Here is a 17,278-nt window from a genome sequence, read left to right as displayed (position 1 = left end):
AAAGACACGAGCAGAGCAATGGCTGACACGGCGACTCCGGGACGAATGAGAAGTGACAGGATGGGCTCGTGCTCTTTCCTGTCTGCTGACTCACAGATTGACACGACCGAAAGGGGATGCTCACAAGGACACACACAGGAATGAGACAATATTCCTTCTAAGAAAGCATGCATGCTGGAATGAGACAATATGAATTCTAAGAAAGCATGCATGGTGGAATGAGACAATATTTATTCTATGAAAGCACACATGCTGGAATGAGACAATATTTATTCTATGAAAGCACACATGCTGGAATGAGACAATATTTATTCTATGAAAGCACACATGCTGGAATGAGACAATATTTATTCTATGAAAGCACACATGCTGGAATGAGACAATAATCATTCTAAGAAAGCACACATGCTGGAATGAGACAATATTAATTCTAAGAAAGCATGCGTGTTGGAATGAGACAATATTCGTTCTAAGAAAGCATGCATGGTGGAATGAGACAATAATAATTCTAAGGATGCACGCATGCTGGAATGAGACAATATTCGTTCTATGAAAGCACACATACTGGAATGAGACAATATTAATTCTATGAAAGCACGCTTGCTGGAATGAGACAATATTCATTATGAGAAAACACGCATGGTGGAATGAGACAATATTAATTCTATGAAAGCACGCCTGCTGGAATGAGACAATATTCGTTCCAAGAAAGCACACATGCTGGAATGAGACAATATTCGTTCTAAGGATGCACGCATGCTGGAATGAGACAATATTAATTCCAAGAAAGCACGCATGCTGGAATGAGACAATATTCGTTCTAAGAACGCACGCATGGTGGAATAAGACAATATTAATTCTAAGAAAGCATTCATGTTGGAATGAGACAATATTCGTTCCAAGAAAGCACACATGCTGGAATGAGACAATATTCCTTCTAAGAAAGCACGCATGCTGGAATGAGACAATATTCGTGCTATGAAAGCACACATAGTGGAATAAGACAATATTAATTCTATGAAAGCACACATGCTGGAATGAGACAATATTCCTTCTAAGGATGCACGCATGCTGGAATGAGACAATATTTATTCTAACAAAGCATGCATGCTGGAATGAGACAATATTAATTCTATCAAAGCACGCATCCTGGAATGAGACAATATTCGTGCTATGAAAGCACACATAGTGGAATAAGACAATATTCCTTCTAAGAAAGCACACATACTGGAATGAGACAATATTCGTTCCAAGAATGCATGCATGGTGGAATGAGACAATATTCATTCTATGAAAGCCACAGAGTACAGGAACATGTATAGTATTTTCTGTGACGGCTAACTAGCCTCATTAGCTAGCTGCTATATGCCCATTCCTATGTTAGGAATGGAATATGTTCCACTCTGTTTCAGACAAAGTACAGCAATGATGTGAGGTTTCGATGTCAGATTTAAAGAAGGTTTGAATTGATGCGCCGTGGCGTATCCCGACATATGACGCTCCCCACGCGGGGGCGGGGCTTGCTTTCGAAAGCGTACTCATCCTTTTAATCGGCGTGGAATCCATCAAAGTGGGTCAAACTGCATTCCCCATCTGCCCCGTGCAGCTTTAAATGCAGCGGGGCTGATTAAAACCACAATTCTCAGCGTGCAGCCACACGAGTGAAAAGACCAGCGGCGAGGCGACGTGCCGCTAGTTAGCCGCGCGTCACGCCAAAGGTCAAAGTCTTCAATCTGTCACTCTGTCTCCATTTGTCATGTCTGCCCTCATTTGCATACGGCCACCAAGCTGCCGTCATTATACAGAAGTAGGCGGGGCCCGGGCCAGACGGCGTCGTCGTCGTCGTCGCCGCCGCCACGTGCACGGCGGTCTGATGTGTGCGCTCGAGCGACAGCCGCTGTTTGAGGCTTAGCCACAATGCAATGACGCTCAAGGTCAAGGGGACGAACGGGGAAGCATCTTTTTTCCAGCCTGGGGATACCCTGCTGGTCAACTTGCTCAACTGCACCAGGAATGTCATCAAAAATGTTGCCAAGCGAAAGCCTCACGTGCCAGCCAATAACGAACGCATCCCACAGCATTTATGCAAATGAATGCTAGCATCCAACCGAGGGGGAATGGAGCACGTTGAACAGCGCCATCATCGCCATCCATCCTTCTGCCAGGGGGAAGGCTAACGGCTAACGGCTAACACAGATGGTGCTTTAGCTTAGCTTTTGTTCCTCTGAGAATTTGGCGCTACATTTTTTCCCTTTCGGGATTTGGCGCCATCTTCTGAGCCTGCCGTTGTAATCATCTGTTTGGCTAGCGTGTCCTTTTTAACATGTTAGCATCAGTGCTTATCTTTGCTATGCATGTACCAAGAATTAGCGAGCAAAGACTCCCCCTGGAGGGCCCCCGAAGCGCCGGACGTCCCCGCTTTGTGGTTGGTTCATTGGTTGACGCCCTCCATCCCCGTCATGTGATCACACAAGCAAAACAATGGAAGCTAATTCAATGAAAAGGTAAAACGGCTGTGTGAAGCTGGCATGGCAGTGCCCGTCGGGGACACCCCCCCCCAACACGCCTCTTGAGGAGGGAGGCGGTGCAAACACCCTCCCCACGCCAGACGTGTCGAGTAGGATCATGGTGTGATCTCACCATGCAGCTGTGTCCAAACGCAACAGGAAATATTGCCGTCGGTGTTCCCTACCACTTCCGCAACCTTGTCTTTCCTCATTTACTGTTGTCACACAGCCTGGATGGCCACCTTTAACCAGATCCTCACTAAAGGACCATCTGCATTCATGCATACGTACAAGGAAGCATCTAAGGACATGAACTCAATATTAAAATCAAATCAATAAAAACACTTTTATCACTTGGATGCTACTCCAAAAATAATAAACTACTAACTTTTAAATCCCTAAATATTAATAAATAATCCAACACACACAGACACCAAGGCACAAAGGAAAAGCAATCAATACATGGTGACACGTGCATCAGTGGCACGCATCCCTACACAGATCAATGCATGCACCGTCAAGGCCCCAAAGAACCACAGCTAGGCTCTGGGGGTTCGGGGGGGGGGGGGGGGGGGGGGCATTTGGGTCACCTCAGGTAGCATCCATCTATGACCTCAGGTAGCATCCGTCTATGACCCCAGTTAGCATCCGTCTATGACCCCAGTTAGCATCCGTCTATGACCCCTGTTAGCATCTGTCTATGACCTCAGTTAGCATCCGTCTATGACCCCTGTTAGCATCTGTCTATGACCCCAGTTAGCATCCGTCTATGACCTCAGTTAGCATCCGTCTATGACCCCTGTTAGCATCTGTCTATGACCTCAGTTAGCATCCATCTATGACCTCAGTTAGCATCCATCTATGACATCCGTTTGGGTCACCTCAGGTAGCATCCATCTATGACCTCAGTTAGCATCCATCTATCACCTCAGTTAGCATCCGTATTCAACTTCAGGTAGCATCCATCTATGACATCCATTTGTGTCACCTCCGTTAGCATCCACCTACGACCTCGGTTAGCATCCGTCTATGACCTCGGTTAGCATCCGTCTATGACCTCGGTTAGCATCCGTCTATGACCTCGGTTAGCATCCGTCTATGACCCCAGTTGGCATCCATGTATGACCTCAGTTAGCATCCGTCTGTGACCTCAGTTAGCATCCGTCTGTGACCCCAGTTAGCATCCGTCTGTGACCCCAGTTAGCATCCGTCTATGACCCCAGTTCGCATCCGTCTATGACCCCAGTTGGCATCCGTCTATGACCCCAGTTGGCATCCGTCTATGACCCCAGTTAGCATCCGTCTATGACCTCAGTTAGCATCCGTATACGACCTCAGGGAGCATCCATCTATGACATTCGTTTGGGTCACCTCCGTTAGCATCCACCTCCAACCTCAGTTAGCATCCACCCAGGACCTCAGTTAGCATCCTCCTACGACCTCAGTTAGCATCCTCCTACGACCTCAGTTAGCATCCACCTACGACCTCAGTTAGCATCCATCTATGACCCCAGTTAGCATCCGTCTACGATCAGGTAGAATCCATCCATCTATGACCCAAGGTACCCTCCATCTATCAGGTAGCATCCATCCATCAGGTAGCATCCATCAGGTAGGATCCAGTCATCAGGTAAAGTCCATCCATCCATCAGGTAGCGTCCATCCATTCATCAGGTAGCATCCATCCATCCATCCATCCATCAGGTAGCATCCATCCATCCATCCATCCATCAGGTAGCATCCATCCATCAGATAGCGTCCATCCATCAGGTAGCATCCATCCATCAGGTAGCATCCATCCATCCATCCATCAGATAGCGTACATCCATCTATGAGGTAGCATCCATCCATCAGGTAGCATCCATCCATCCATCCATCAGGTAGCATATCCAGTCATCTGCTTCCATGAGACTTTCCCCAGAGGCCATCAAAGTAGAAGTGGGTGTAAAATAAGAGAGTTTGTTTTGAAATGAAAAGTGATCAAATATAATGAGAAGGTAAAAAACGAGGAGCTGAGGTTGCTGAGATGTTTTCCTAATATGACGAATACTCTTAATGACCGGGGTTACATTGCTTCCGATGCCAACATTTCACAATAAAAGCCCGGGCGCCGACAGCGCCACTTGCCTGGAAGGTGTAGAACCTGGTCCCGTTGGGCGGGTGCGCCTTGGGGGTGTTGCCCCCCGCGCTCACGTCGGAGAAGATCATAATCGGCACGAGCCCAATCCACACAGCTAGACCGTGGAAAACACGAGAGGCGACGCTGCGCCCCCCCACGGCATCGCGTCCGGCGAAGACAGAAGCGAGGTTGCAGAAATGCTGACAGCGAGAAAGAAAGAAAGAAAGAAGATGCAGCAGCTAGCACCCCCCCACGCGCACGCGCTGGGGGGCACAGGACAGCATCCACGCCGTCACCATGCTGGCACCCGGACCCCACGCCTACGACTGCTGCTCCCTGTCGTGTGCGGATTAACACACACACACACACAACCCCCCCCTGCTCACCCTCCGCCCCCCTCCCTCCACACGAACCAATCAGCATCCAGAGCATCCAAACAAGAAGATGCGGAGGCATTCTGCTGTACAGCTTGTCTATTAATACTCACATGTACAAATACACAATACCACTGGAGGGAAACCTAGACAGTATCCATGGAGTTGCATGTTCGATGCCTCAGCACTAGGTGGCGCCAAATCCTAACCCCATTTAAAGCAACAGCAAACCTGAAGAAAGCACATTCCGGAAAAGGACAACAGATTTGGCAAAAAAGTCAAATATTAAAACTAAAAAAAAAAAAAAAAAATCACATCTTATTTGCTTGAAGTGATTATTTTCAAAGAAATTGTATGATATTATTTATGAAATACAACGTCATGAGGAATATTTAGGCCTGAAAGTTTGGTTTGGATCAAGTTTGGTTGAATGAATTGACGCCCTCTTGTGGCCATCCTGATTACTACGTGTGCCAATTAAAACCAAATTCAAGCAGTAACCATAGCAACAGCGCGTTTCCAAGAGCAATTGGCAGAGCTGTTTGTAATATTCACATGATCTGATTTTGCTTGTGTGGTTCATGAACGCACCACCAGCACCATCAGCGTTCCCTAAAGTGGGAAAAGTGGGGAAAAAAAAATGTCTGGGTGGATATTGACGCCATCAATCAAGCAAGAGCTGAACATCTTCCTCTCGTTGACGTTTTATTTGCAGCGCGGCGCAGCACAAAGCCTCTTCTTCCTCCCACGATTGCTTCCGACTTGATTTGCAAGTTCAGCATCATGGATCATGGGAGCGCCTTCATAAGTTCCTCATTAACGCCCCCATGCCTCACCCAGACACAAATACAACACCTTGGGACCGGAAGGCAACGCTCCCCGAGCCCGGGAATATAAATCCACTTGACTGCCAGAAAGCTTTAACATACTCATAAAGTAACTGTGTTGCGTAAGAGCAGACATATTAAACATTAATACTAACACATCTTACACGGGGATATTATTTTCTCATGACATACATTCTTCACTGACACATTAACACGCACAACATCAACCCGTGGAGCAAGCATAGAGTGGGGAAATGTCTACATCTAGTGGTCAACATTGGTACTGCAACGGCACCACTTAACAAGACACTATATAATCCATGCGAACACTCATTGTTAATAAACGGAATGCTTTGGTAGTTGGAACATAGGAAACAAGTTTATGAATTTCTAAATATGTATTTAATATTATCAGAGCGTGATGGGGAGCATTAAAGTCGCTTTAACACTCTTCATATTCACATTTGCTCAGGCTACGGGATCATTGCAGGGACAAAATAGACTCGCCGTGCTAGCTAGCATAGCAAGCTAGCGACATAACCAGTTAGCCTCTCCAGTCTACGGTATTGTTATAAGTTATAAGCTGTTTTGTAGCGGTATTGTACTTTGTAAAGTTAGAACTTGTTTCAATAAGAGAAAGGGAAGGAGAAAATGAGAACGAAAAATTCGCACTTCTAATCAGAAATAACCTTTTTTTTTCCGTAGTATGACGATATTGTGGTGTGGATGCATGTAAACAAACCTATCGAAGTATATCGCTGTCTTACTATCATCACTTTAAGGCCTTTTTGCCACATTTGGACAAATTAAAATGTAAGTGTTATTAAATCTATGTCAATATTTTGCAAATAAAACTAGCTTCGGATCAATGCCGGTCATTGGATGTAGTAACATCATCTGGCCACAAGATGGCAGCAACCAACAGCGAGACAATGCCTAACATCCCCAGACGCATGTCTCAATTTCATAGTGTTCCTTATTTGTGCAATTATAATAAAAGTCATTTTGAGGAGGAGCTAGTGGTTCAGGGGGGCGGGGCTTGTGGATCATGTGATGCCAATAACACACAGCACTGATGTTATATTGCGTCTTGTGTTCTCTGTGACGCACGTCCTACTTTTGGGTGGGAATACGCCAAAAAACAGCTGACTGTGGACGTGTCACATGACGCAATGTGTCAAAAAAAAGAAAGAAAAAAAGATGGCAAGTTGAAAATAAAACACTTTGTTGCTATTCTTAGACCCTCTTGCTGAAGAGAAGACTTGGAAGACAAATTGAAATCAAAACAAGGACAAAACCACGTCTGGTGCACCCATGCGACCTTTCAAGGGGCCCACTGCCACCCGGGGGCTCCACACACTCTTTGGTGCCAGCTATAGGGTCCCCCTGGGACAGCTCCTGCTTGGGACCCCCACACACATGAAGGGTGAAAAGCGATCAATTAAGCGAGGCGGCGTTTGGCGAACCACAGCTACACGTTTACGTAGCTGTTTACGTTTACGTCCGTTAGCTTGGTTGGGATTGATGTCAGGAGGAGGGAGGTGTGTTTACTAATCCATCCTCCAGGGGGAGCTGTGACTAACAGGCGCTCTAAAATTAGCAACGTGAAAAAACCCTGAGATTCCAACATCATCAGGTTAGACCGCTGATGCTCACATGTCGGGGCCCAACGGCGCTCGTTCACACGGGCCTCTTTGTCGCCCCAAACAATGGCAACATTTTACTGAATGGCCCCAAGCCGAGGCGGCGTGATCAGGAGGACGGGAGACTACAAAGATTGTGTAAAAACAAGATGAGCATGAGTGGAAATAATCCAACAACGACAATGCTAACGGATGTCTAACACGGTTTCAATACATTCATATGCGCTAACTGTTACATAGCCACAGTTAGATAGCAGGCCTGTGAGAAAGATGGCGACGTAAATTGCTAAATATTAGCAACGCTGTTTTCCTTGACGACGTGTCCATCAAGGTTCGCGCTCCGTCACACTGGAAGACAGTCATGTGATGCTGAGCAGCTGAGCAGCCCCGAGGGTCTTCACAGCGCGGGGGGAGGGGGAAGTACAGTAGGAGCGGACCGCTCGGCCATGTTGGGTCCGCGTTCTGTCCTTGTCATGCAACCCCCCCCCCTTGTGCACGGCTGCACAGTGGTAGCGTCCCCCCCCCCCCCCCCCCCGCCGAGTCGGCTCCTTACTTAAAGCCATCTCTCTATCCCACATGCAGCACGAGCTAGCCCGCGCTAACAATCACTTTTGTTCAATGTTGGCAGACATTTGTCACCGTGCTAGCGTTAGCCACAAACAGCTAATCTCCGGATTGGGATTCTATTCCTTTATGGGGAATAAATACAACATTTTTGTAATGAATTTCATTTTAGTGGGATTAAAATGAAATTTTATTTTGGAATAAGTAAATAAAAAATGTGAATAATATTTCAATATAATGTTTTTTTTGTATTACTTATTATGCTAAAGTTTATATAGAGTTGTAATAAAATATGTGAATAATATTTCACCATGACGCCGCTGCTGCTAGCGTTAGCCACAAACAGCTAATCTCCGGGCCCCTATTCCTTTATGTGGAATAAATACAACATTTTTGGAATAAATTTCATTTTAGTGGGATTAAAATGTAAAATGTTAAATGTAAAATGTAATTAAAAAATAAAAAATGTGAATAATATTTCAACATAATGTTTTTTGTATTACTTATTATGCTAAAGTTTATATAAAGTTGTAATAAAAAATGTGAATAATATTTCAATATAATGTTTTTGTATTACTTATTATGCTAAAGTTTATATAAAGTTGTAATAAAAAATGTGAATAATATTTCAATATAATGTTTTTGTATTACTTATTATGCTAAAGTTTATATAAAGTTGTAATAAAAATGTGAATACTTCAATATAATGTTTTTTTGTATTACTTATTATGCTAAATAATAGTTTATATAAAGTTGTAATACAAAATGTGAATAATATTTCAATATAATGTTTTTTGTATTACTTATTATGCTAAAGTTTATATAAAGTTGTAATAAAAATGTGAATAATATTTCTAAATAATGTTTTTTGTATTACTTATTATGCTAAAGTTCATATAAAGTTGTAATAAAAATGTGAATAATATTTCAATATAATGTTTTTTTGTATTACTTATTATGCTAAAGTTCATATAAAGTTGTAATAAAAAATGTGAATAATATTTCAATATGTTTTTTGTATTATTATGCTAAAATTTATATAAAGTTGTAAAAAGTTGATTTTTTTAATAATAAAATGAGCTGCAGAATGAAGTGTTCTATTCATATGAAACATTATTAAATAATCATATGAAACGTAATTAAATATTCATATGAAACATAATTAAATATTCATATGAAACGTCATTTAAAACATAACTTCTTCTCATTTAAAAATGCATATTTTGATTTGAGGTTAGACACAAAGACCCAGTCTTCCGTAAGCCAGTTATGAGAAGTAGAAGGCCATGACCTCGTGCAACAGCGCCTCAGCAGGCCGCATGCAGTACTGCACCACATTTAGCCTCAACCGCCTTAACATCACCAAGAGCGGAGCGGGAGTTGAAAGAGGAAGGCGTGGTACCTGCGGCAGGGCGGAGCTGAGCTGCCTCTGCAGCGAGTCGCGGTCGTAGATGACGTCCTGCAGGTGCTGCTGGGCCAACGCCAGGCTCTCCTGCGTCTCCCTCAGCGTGTCCAGGAGGCGGTCCCTCTCGTCCAGCATGTTGACCATCAGCTGCTCGAAGTGCGAGTCCGGGTCCGACGAGCCGCCCTGGGAGCCGCGCTGGCTCAGCGCCGTGTCCTCGCTGATGGTGGGCATCACCTCGCACATCATCTTGGCGCCCCTGAAGGCGCAACAAAACAGGAAGGATAAGTCAACGTGCTAGCACCTTCTTGCTAACGTCCATGGCGGCCCATAACAGCCAGCATGTTGGCTCCACAGTCAGGAGATGTGGAAGACTTCCAATCTCCTGGTGGCCATCTTGGTGTCGAGTCTGCATCTTGTCCCCGTGTGACATGCATGCAACATACATGTTGTTCACGTCCACACGTGTAGATGTTCAAGGATCCCACTGATGGGGTTCCGGGCCTTTTATGCTGTTAGCATGACTACTTTCCCCGTGCTATCAGCCTGTGCTCTGTTAGCAAGAGCGAGTGAGACATCTTTGGCTCTGGCCTACATTTCACGCCGCTGGTGTCTAATGGACCCGATTGCTGGCTGGCGGAATAATCTGTGCCGCCATGGCCACGCCGGAAAAGAAAGCTTTCCCTGAGAGAACCGGAATCATCTTTGGAAACTACCAAAATGGCCACTCTAGAGCCAACAATACACTCCTAAGCTCCACCATCATCATCATCTCCATCACCTTCACCACCACCATCATCATCTACACCACCACTTTTACAACCACCATCATCATCTACACCACCACTTTCACCACCACCATCATCATCATCTCCACCACCACCATCATCATCTCCACCACCTTCCCCACCACCACCACCATCATCATCATCTCCACCACCACCATTATCATCTCCACCACCTTCACCATCTCCACCACCACCATCATCATCTCCACCACCTTCACCATCTTCCCCACCACCACCTTCACCATCATCATCTCCACCACCTTCACCATCTTCCCCACCACCACCTTCACCATCATCATCTCCACCACCTTCACCATCATCATCTCCACCACCTTCACCATCTTCCCCACCACCACCATCATCTCCACCACCACCATCATCATCTCCACCACCTTCACCATCTTCCCCACCACCACCTTCACCATCATCATCTCCACCACCTTCACCATCTTCCCCACCACCACCTTCACCATCATCATCTCCACCACCTTCACCATCATCATCTCCACCACCTTCACCATCTTCCCCACCACCACCATCATCATCTCCACCACCTTCACCATCTTCCCCACCACCACCTTCACCATCATCATCTCCACCACCTTCACCATCTTCCCCACCACCACCTTCACCATCATCATCTCCACCACCTTCACCATCATCATCTCCACCACCTTCACCATCTTCCCCACCACCACCATCATCTCCACCACCTTCACCATCATCATCTCCACCACCTTCACCATCTTCCCCACCACCACCACCACCATCATCATCTCCACCACCTTCACCATCTTCCCCACCACCACCACCACCATCATCATCTCCACCACCTTCACCATCTTCCCCACCACCACCACCATCATCTCCACCACCACTTTCACCATCTTCCCCACCACCACCACCATCATCTCTACCACCACTTTCACCACCACCATCTCCATCTCCACCCCCACCACCACCATCATCATCATCTCCACCTTCCCCACCACCATCTCCACCTTCCCTACCACCACCATCATCTCCACCACCACCATCTTCCCCACCATCATCTTCACCACCACCATCATCTCCACCACCATCTTCACCACCACCACCATCATCATCTCCACCACCACCATCTTCACCACCATCATCTTCACCACCACCATCTTCCCCACCATCATCTTCACCACCACCATCATCTCCACCACCACCATCTTCCCCACCATCATCTTCACCACCACCATCATCTCCACCAGCATCTTCTCCACCATCATCTTCACCACCACCATCATCTCCACCACCATCTTCTCCACCATCATCATCTCCACCACCACCATCTTCCCCACCATCATCTTCACCACCACCACCATCATCTCCACCATCATCTTCACCACCACCATCATCTTCTCCACCACCACCATCTTCCCCACCATCATCTTCACCACCACCACCATCATCTCCACCATCATCTTCTCCACCACCACCATCATCTCCACCACCACCATCTCCACAACCAACACCATCATCTCCACCACCACCATCTCCACAACCAACACCATCATCTCCACCACCAGGTCCACCTCATGAATAGCCATGTTCTGGACACCTTTGGCAGGGTAATAATAATAACAATAATAATAATAATAATAATCAATAACAATAACAACAATAACAATCATTTGTGGGACTCCCGCCAGGTCCCCACTCAGAAGACGTTTATCTGTGTGAAGACGAGCTGTTGAACCCGAAGGCGTGCCAACTCCTGCCGTGGCTTTTCTTGGCACAACTTGCAGGCGGCTGACGTTTCTATCTCCTTCTACAACCTCGAGAACTGAGGCTAACTGAGGCTAACTGAGGCTAACTGAGGCTAAGCTGCACCACGCCATACGCCATACGCCATCACCCTTGTCCCCAATCACGGCCCCCGCCGTCTATGAAGACTCCATCTATGTCTCCCTGAGACCAGCTCATGGCGGTCTAACATCTACGTGTGTTTCTGTGAATGGCGTAGTGGGCGCCCACTCATGGACACCAGCCTGCCAAGAAGACGAGCAGCCAAGTGGCCCAGCCTGACGCCATCAAATGAACCACACGCTCTCAAAATGCTCTCCTGTGGGAAAACATGGCAGGGGTCAGAGGTCGCCTTCTTTCAAACGCTGAAGGTACGCTCATCTCCAGTCCAGTCCGGTACCGTGTGGCCACCAGGTGGCGGTAAGGACACTGAACGTGAGCATGTCACGTTCCACGGGTACACTTCTCCTCACATCCTGTGTGGAAGTGGTACCCATGTGCTCACCACTAAACCACCGCGTCGCTCATAATGAAAGCATCATCTCTAAGCCCCGGTTGTGACATTTTGGACAATTCCGGGAACACATCAGGAGTCTGTGTGTGGATGAGTGTGGTGTGGAAGAATGCTTCCTGTGTAGGGTCTCAATAACGACACAAACACACACATCAAACTACACACTTAACTACACACTAGCTGTGTGTGTGCAAAGCGATCAAACCAGATGACGTCTTCGCCTGCAGCCATTCAGCCCTCCGGAGCATGCGTGCGTGCGTGCGTGCACGTTCATTCATTAAAGCACACATCGGCAACCTGACTGTAGTGTGTGTGTGTGTGTGTGCGCGTGGGGGGGGGGCATCCTCGGCCATTGTCTCAAGTGCATTACATCATGCCCCCCCCCCCTTCCCTGCAATGTCACGCACGCACACAATCACCTTGAGCGTCACGCGAAACAATGTAGGTCAAATGCGCGCGACACGCACACAGCTCACCTTTTCTCCCTGCGCGTTCACGAGGCTGATGACTGCGGCTTCCACGTACACGCACCTTCCTCTCCAAAAAAGCTCCCCCCCTCCACCCACCCCCACCCTGTCGATCAGTCAGTGGTGGGTCCGCGCGGCGGGAAGGCGCGGCCGGCCCCCCCTCATCATCACCGCCGCTGCTGCTGCTGCTGGCATGGTCACGAACACGCGCGTGCCCGTGCCCACGAAGCCCACGACATTTGGTTTCCGGTGCTGCACGCACGCGCGGCGATCACGGCGTCATGGCGCGTTCGCTTCGCTGGAGGAAGAAGAGGAGGAGGAGGACGATGAGGAGAAGAGCAGCCGAGATGGGAAAGACCATTGAGGAGAGCTGGGGGGGGTGGGGTGTGGGGGGGGGGGCGTCTTAAAGTTGCAGCTGAGCTTTTTCTTCCTCGTTAAGGCTCTCCGCCAATCAGAGCAGGAGGAGCGCCAACAATGCTAACGTGACGATGCTAACCGTGTAGCGTCTTCTGGTGGACTGGAAGGCACGTGCACTTACTCGTCTGTTTGTGTGTCTTTCGGTTGCCGCGGTAACAACGTGATGACGTAATCCCCATCTGTCCCGCCACGTGTCTTCAGTGTCGGCCCTGGAAGACAAAAGCGGGACGTGTGTGTGTGTCGCTGTCCGTGGTGCTGAAATACAAGGCTAACGCGGTTGGCTTTCAAGGTGGGCTAATTCAATGCAACCGTTGCCTTCACTTACTGACCACAATATCAAGTGGGAAGGTGTTGCAGTACTCGCTGCAGTTTTACAATGCAAAATGACTTCTTGAGCCCCCCGCCCCCCTCCGCCAGGACTTGATGGCGGCCACCCTTTGGACACCCCTGCTTTTATTGCATTGTCGAGGTTGAGCTCAGCAAACATTTAGCATGCTAGCTTGGTTTGTGGCAAAGAATGGAAATCACACTTCTTAGTCTTATTGCAGCTGGAACTAATGCACGTGTTACATCAGACGCTTTTATGGCAAATGTTGATCAGAAATCGGAGGAGCAAATAAATAAATAATAAAATAAAAAATAAATCAGACGAGCAGGCCTCGTCCAAGCCTTCTGAACGAGTCGTATACACGCAGCAAACCGTGTAAAAACTATTACAGCCTTTGTAGTACTACTTTGTAGTACACTCACAGTAGTAAAGCATACAAACTACGACCACAGCATAAGATCACGCCGATAAATACCATAACATTTAAAAACGGCTCTGACTTTTTTTCTCCGGCCTCTCATAACTTCCTGTTAGCCTACTTGTAAACAAAGGCGGGGCGTTGTATCAAATGCCCCGTGATGAACGGGGGGGATAAAACCCATGGGGTATAAAGAACCTTCTCAGCCACCTGAAACGTTTAAAAAGTGCCAAAAGTTTGCCATAGACGTCCATGGCGGCACAGCGGCTGCTCGGAGCGTGTGCCTGAATACAGTGCACCCTGCTGGGCCACAGCAGGTGGCCCCTCCCACTATACTTTGATATTTTATACGGACTCATCAACACATCCTCTTCCTTCTTACCCCCAGCTGTGCACAAACTGCACTAACATCCCTGTTGCATGCGGTGGTCCTGATTGGCCGGAGCAGGGGCTCCAGTTGCCAGGCAACCATGCAGCTGGGGCCCCTCGCCGACAGACTGACGCTAATGAAGGAAAAGGGTTGGGCCGGCTCCCCCCCCTCCCCCTTTTTATCTTTTCATGCCTCACACGTCCTCCTGCTGCAGGTACATGCATCCAGACGCCCCGCATCCCGACCACCCCACGATGGAGTGTATGTGTGTGAGAGAGACAAGACTTCCCGCTGGGGGAGCAATCGGGATTGAGGCTCAGGTCACACCCGATCAACTATTTCGGAAGCGTCTGAAGATACATGTGGGAGTGAGACATCTTCCTTCGGGTTGTGTAGCATTATTTCCATGATGTTTCTACATGCTCTTCCCATCTGTTGGCCCTCACTCAACACATGATCATGCACTTGCTCTGCCACAGAATAAGAAGATGAGGCACGAGGGATCTTTGAGGAATCGCATCCATCTAGATTGTTTTTTTTCCCAAATCCAGCAAAGAGGCTTTTGGAGAAATGAAAGCGTGTCTTGGCTGTTCTTGAGGTGATGGTTTCCACCTTCTCCATGTGCAAAAAATGTTCCCCAACCTGCGCATCACCATGGCGACCGGCATAGTCAAGCAGCTACAACATCTCCCATCCACACGTGCATCCGGGGAGCACGCGAGCCTCGGAATGTCGATGGCTTTTCCCTGGATTAGCATGATACAGACGGGAAGGTCACTCGTCTGGAAAAGTCAATAAGCCGACATGAGAGACAGACTTCTGGATGTTCCTGCCATGCATGGCGAGCGGATCCATGATTTATTCATGGGGACTTCCTGGTGGAGACGCAGGAAGGCTGTGGATAGATGGATGGATGGATGGATGGAATCCGGAGGTTGGATTTCCGATATCCGTATGTTCTTTCCTTGTTTGTGTTGTTGGAGAGGCTTACGGTGAGATGGAGGTCCATGTCCAGGTCATGTGATGACAGGCCAGCATCAGGCTACCTCAGCCAATCACAAGGCCAAAGAAAAGGCACCAAGAGAAAGAGTAAATGGAGGGGGGGGGGGGGGGGGGGCGTTAAGATGGACGCAGGTGAGAGGAAATGAGGCAAAAAGGTAGTTCATTCAGCAAAAGGACCAAACAGGAAGTGGCCAACCACGGCGCCATGGGCAATCAAGACCAATCATGGCGGTCTTGTCTCCTCGAGCGCCGACCTCACAGGAAGTACTGATGGCAGCTGATGATTGACAGGTGTGGGAAAGCGACGGACGCTGACACATCGGTGACAAGCGTGCACGTCTGTTCTTGAGCATGTCATAAACGGCATGCGGGGGTGGAGGGGTCGGGGGGGTGTAATGGCCTTTTAAATCATCCGAGGCCTCGGAAGCTTCAACTCTGTCGTAGTCCAACCATCACACGCCGACGGTGGTCACAAAATGCGTGGGGGAGGGGAGGGAGGGGTTGCCTAGCAACTAGTGGCAGGCCGGGGTGTTTATCTTTTACCCTCCAAAAGAAGAGAAGAAGCTGCGGCGTCGTCTCTAATTGGCTCTTGTTATCCGCCGTGATGAGTCAAAATGGCGAACACCCTTGAAGGCTCGACCCCCATCCCTTTAAAAAGGTGATGAAACGCCACAATGAATCGGACGTCAGCGCCATATTGCAAGCCCACCAAGGATGATGGATGGAGGGTCCCAGGTTAGAATGACACGAGACTGGACACGTCCTTCATTTGACTTTCAACTGGGACTAAACTAACTTATGCATTACAGAGAAATACCAGCAGAAGCTTCATTCATTCCCGTAGTGGACAACATAAGCATGCTGGTTGTCACGGCGACAACCTGACCCCCTCCAACCCGCAAGGACTTTTAATGTCACAAAAAGGCTCCAAATTATTGAAAACTCACATGCATGACTTCCTGGTCTTGGTCTGGGGTGGCTGACGAACCTCTGGCCTCCAGAACTAAAATTCAAGAAGAGAAAAAGACAGGAAATTCAGTATTATTAGAATTGTAGCCTCCACCGCCATCTTGTGGCCTACATTGGAACTGATGAGACATGAACATCCACCTCTTCTTGTCTGTGCTTGCTAAAGATATAAGAAGTGTTCTTAGGTATATCTTAGCTTTATGTATCGTAGCTTAAAAGTACATTTTTGACTTTTTTTGGTTTTATGGAATTATTTATCCTTCTTTTCTGTCAGGCACACCATCAGAACAGAGTCTACAAAACAGATCCGGGTCTCCAAGTCTTGTTTCATACTTTTGGTGAGGCTCTCCATGCTAGCTGTGGTGGCTGAGAGGCTTTACCTCGCAGTGGGGAAGGGAGGGGAAGGGGGGGGCGTCATGGGTCACCTACTAGTCCCCAAGTCACATGACTTGAGAGGAATGCATCAACAATACCGGACTGTACTGCACAGGCGTGTACAATGAAGCTGACATGTATTCAAGGGCCAAAAACGGGACAAGTAAAAAGTGGGGGGTCTCGCTGGATGTCCTGCTGTTCTTCAAGTTTGTGCAGCTGCCCCCGACCCCCCCCGACCCCCCTTTTTTGGTGAATCACAACACAAGTAAGCGTCCAGCCTATAAACGAGCATAATTACTGGGAAGACTGCTGGCTTTGTTCCCCTTTTGGGGCTGGGTGGGTGCCCGGGGAGCCAATGAGCGAACGAGGGAAAGGGGGGGGGGGCTTTGGTGTTTTTGGTGGTCTTTCCTTCCTGCAC

General features: G+C 47.8%; 2 protein-coding genes across 6 annotated transcripts in view; one reads left to right on the top strand and one right to left on the bottom strand.

Moving 5' to 3' along the window:
* Positions 1–13,297, bottom strand: part of ppfia2 (PTPRF interacting protein alpha 2) — a 37,940-nt gene extending 24,643 nt beyond the window's left edge. For 3 of the 5 annotated variants that reach the window (XM_058077149.1, XM_058077151.1, XM_058077150.1), the window contains exons 1-2: positions 12,991–13,297; positions 9,437–9,695 (exon numbers count right to left, since the gene is read on the bottom strand). In XM_058077149.1, the coding sequence (XP_057933132.1) occupies positions 9,437–9,685 (249 nt within the window). In that variant the 5' untranslated portion in view covers positions 9,686–9,695; positions 12,991–13,297. Of the gene's footprint in view, positions 1–4,634; positions 4,950–9,436; positions 9,696–12,990 lie in introns of those variants that run through there. The other 2 variants (XM_058077152.1, XM_058077153.1) reach the window with 1 other exon arrangement.
* LOC131132016 (uncharacterized) lies at positions 10,334–11,425 on the top strand (the record flags this gene model as incomplete). Its single annotated transcript, XM_058077158.1, has 1 exon — positions 10,334–11,425. A coding segment is annotated over one exon (1,092 nt), but the record flags the coding sequence as incomplete, so codon positions are not given.
* Positions 13,298–17,278: the final 3,981 nt, after the last annotated feature.

This window comes from Doryrhamphus excisus, chromosome 7 (genome assembly GCF_030265055.1).
Source record: "Doryrhamphus excisus isolate RoL2022-K1 chromosome 7, RoL_Dexc_1.0, whole genome shotgun sequence".
NCBI lineage: Eukaryota > Metazoa > Chordata > Actinopteri > Syngnathiformes > Syngnathidae > Doryrhamphus > Doryrhamphus excisus.
The sequence above is the reverse complement of the archived record's forward strand: the minus strand, read 5'-3'. Positions and strand labels throughout refer to the sequence as shown.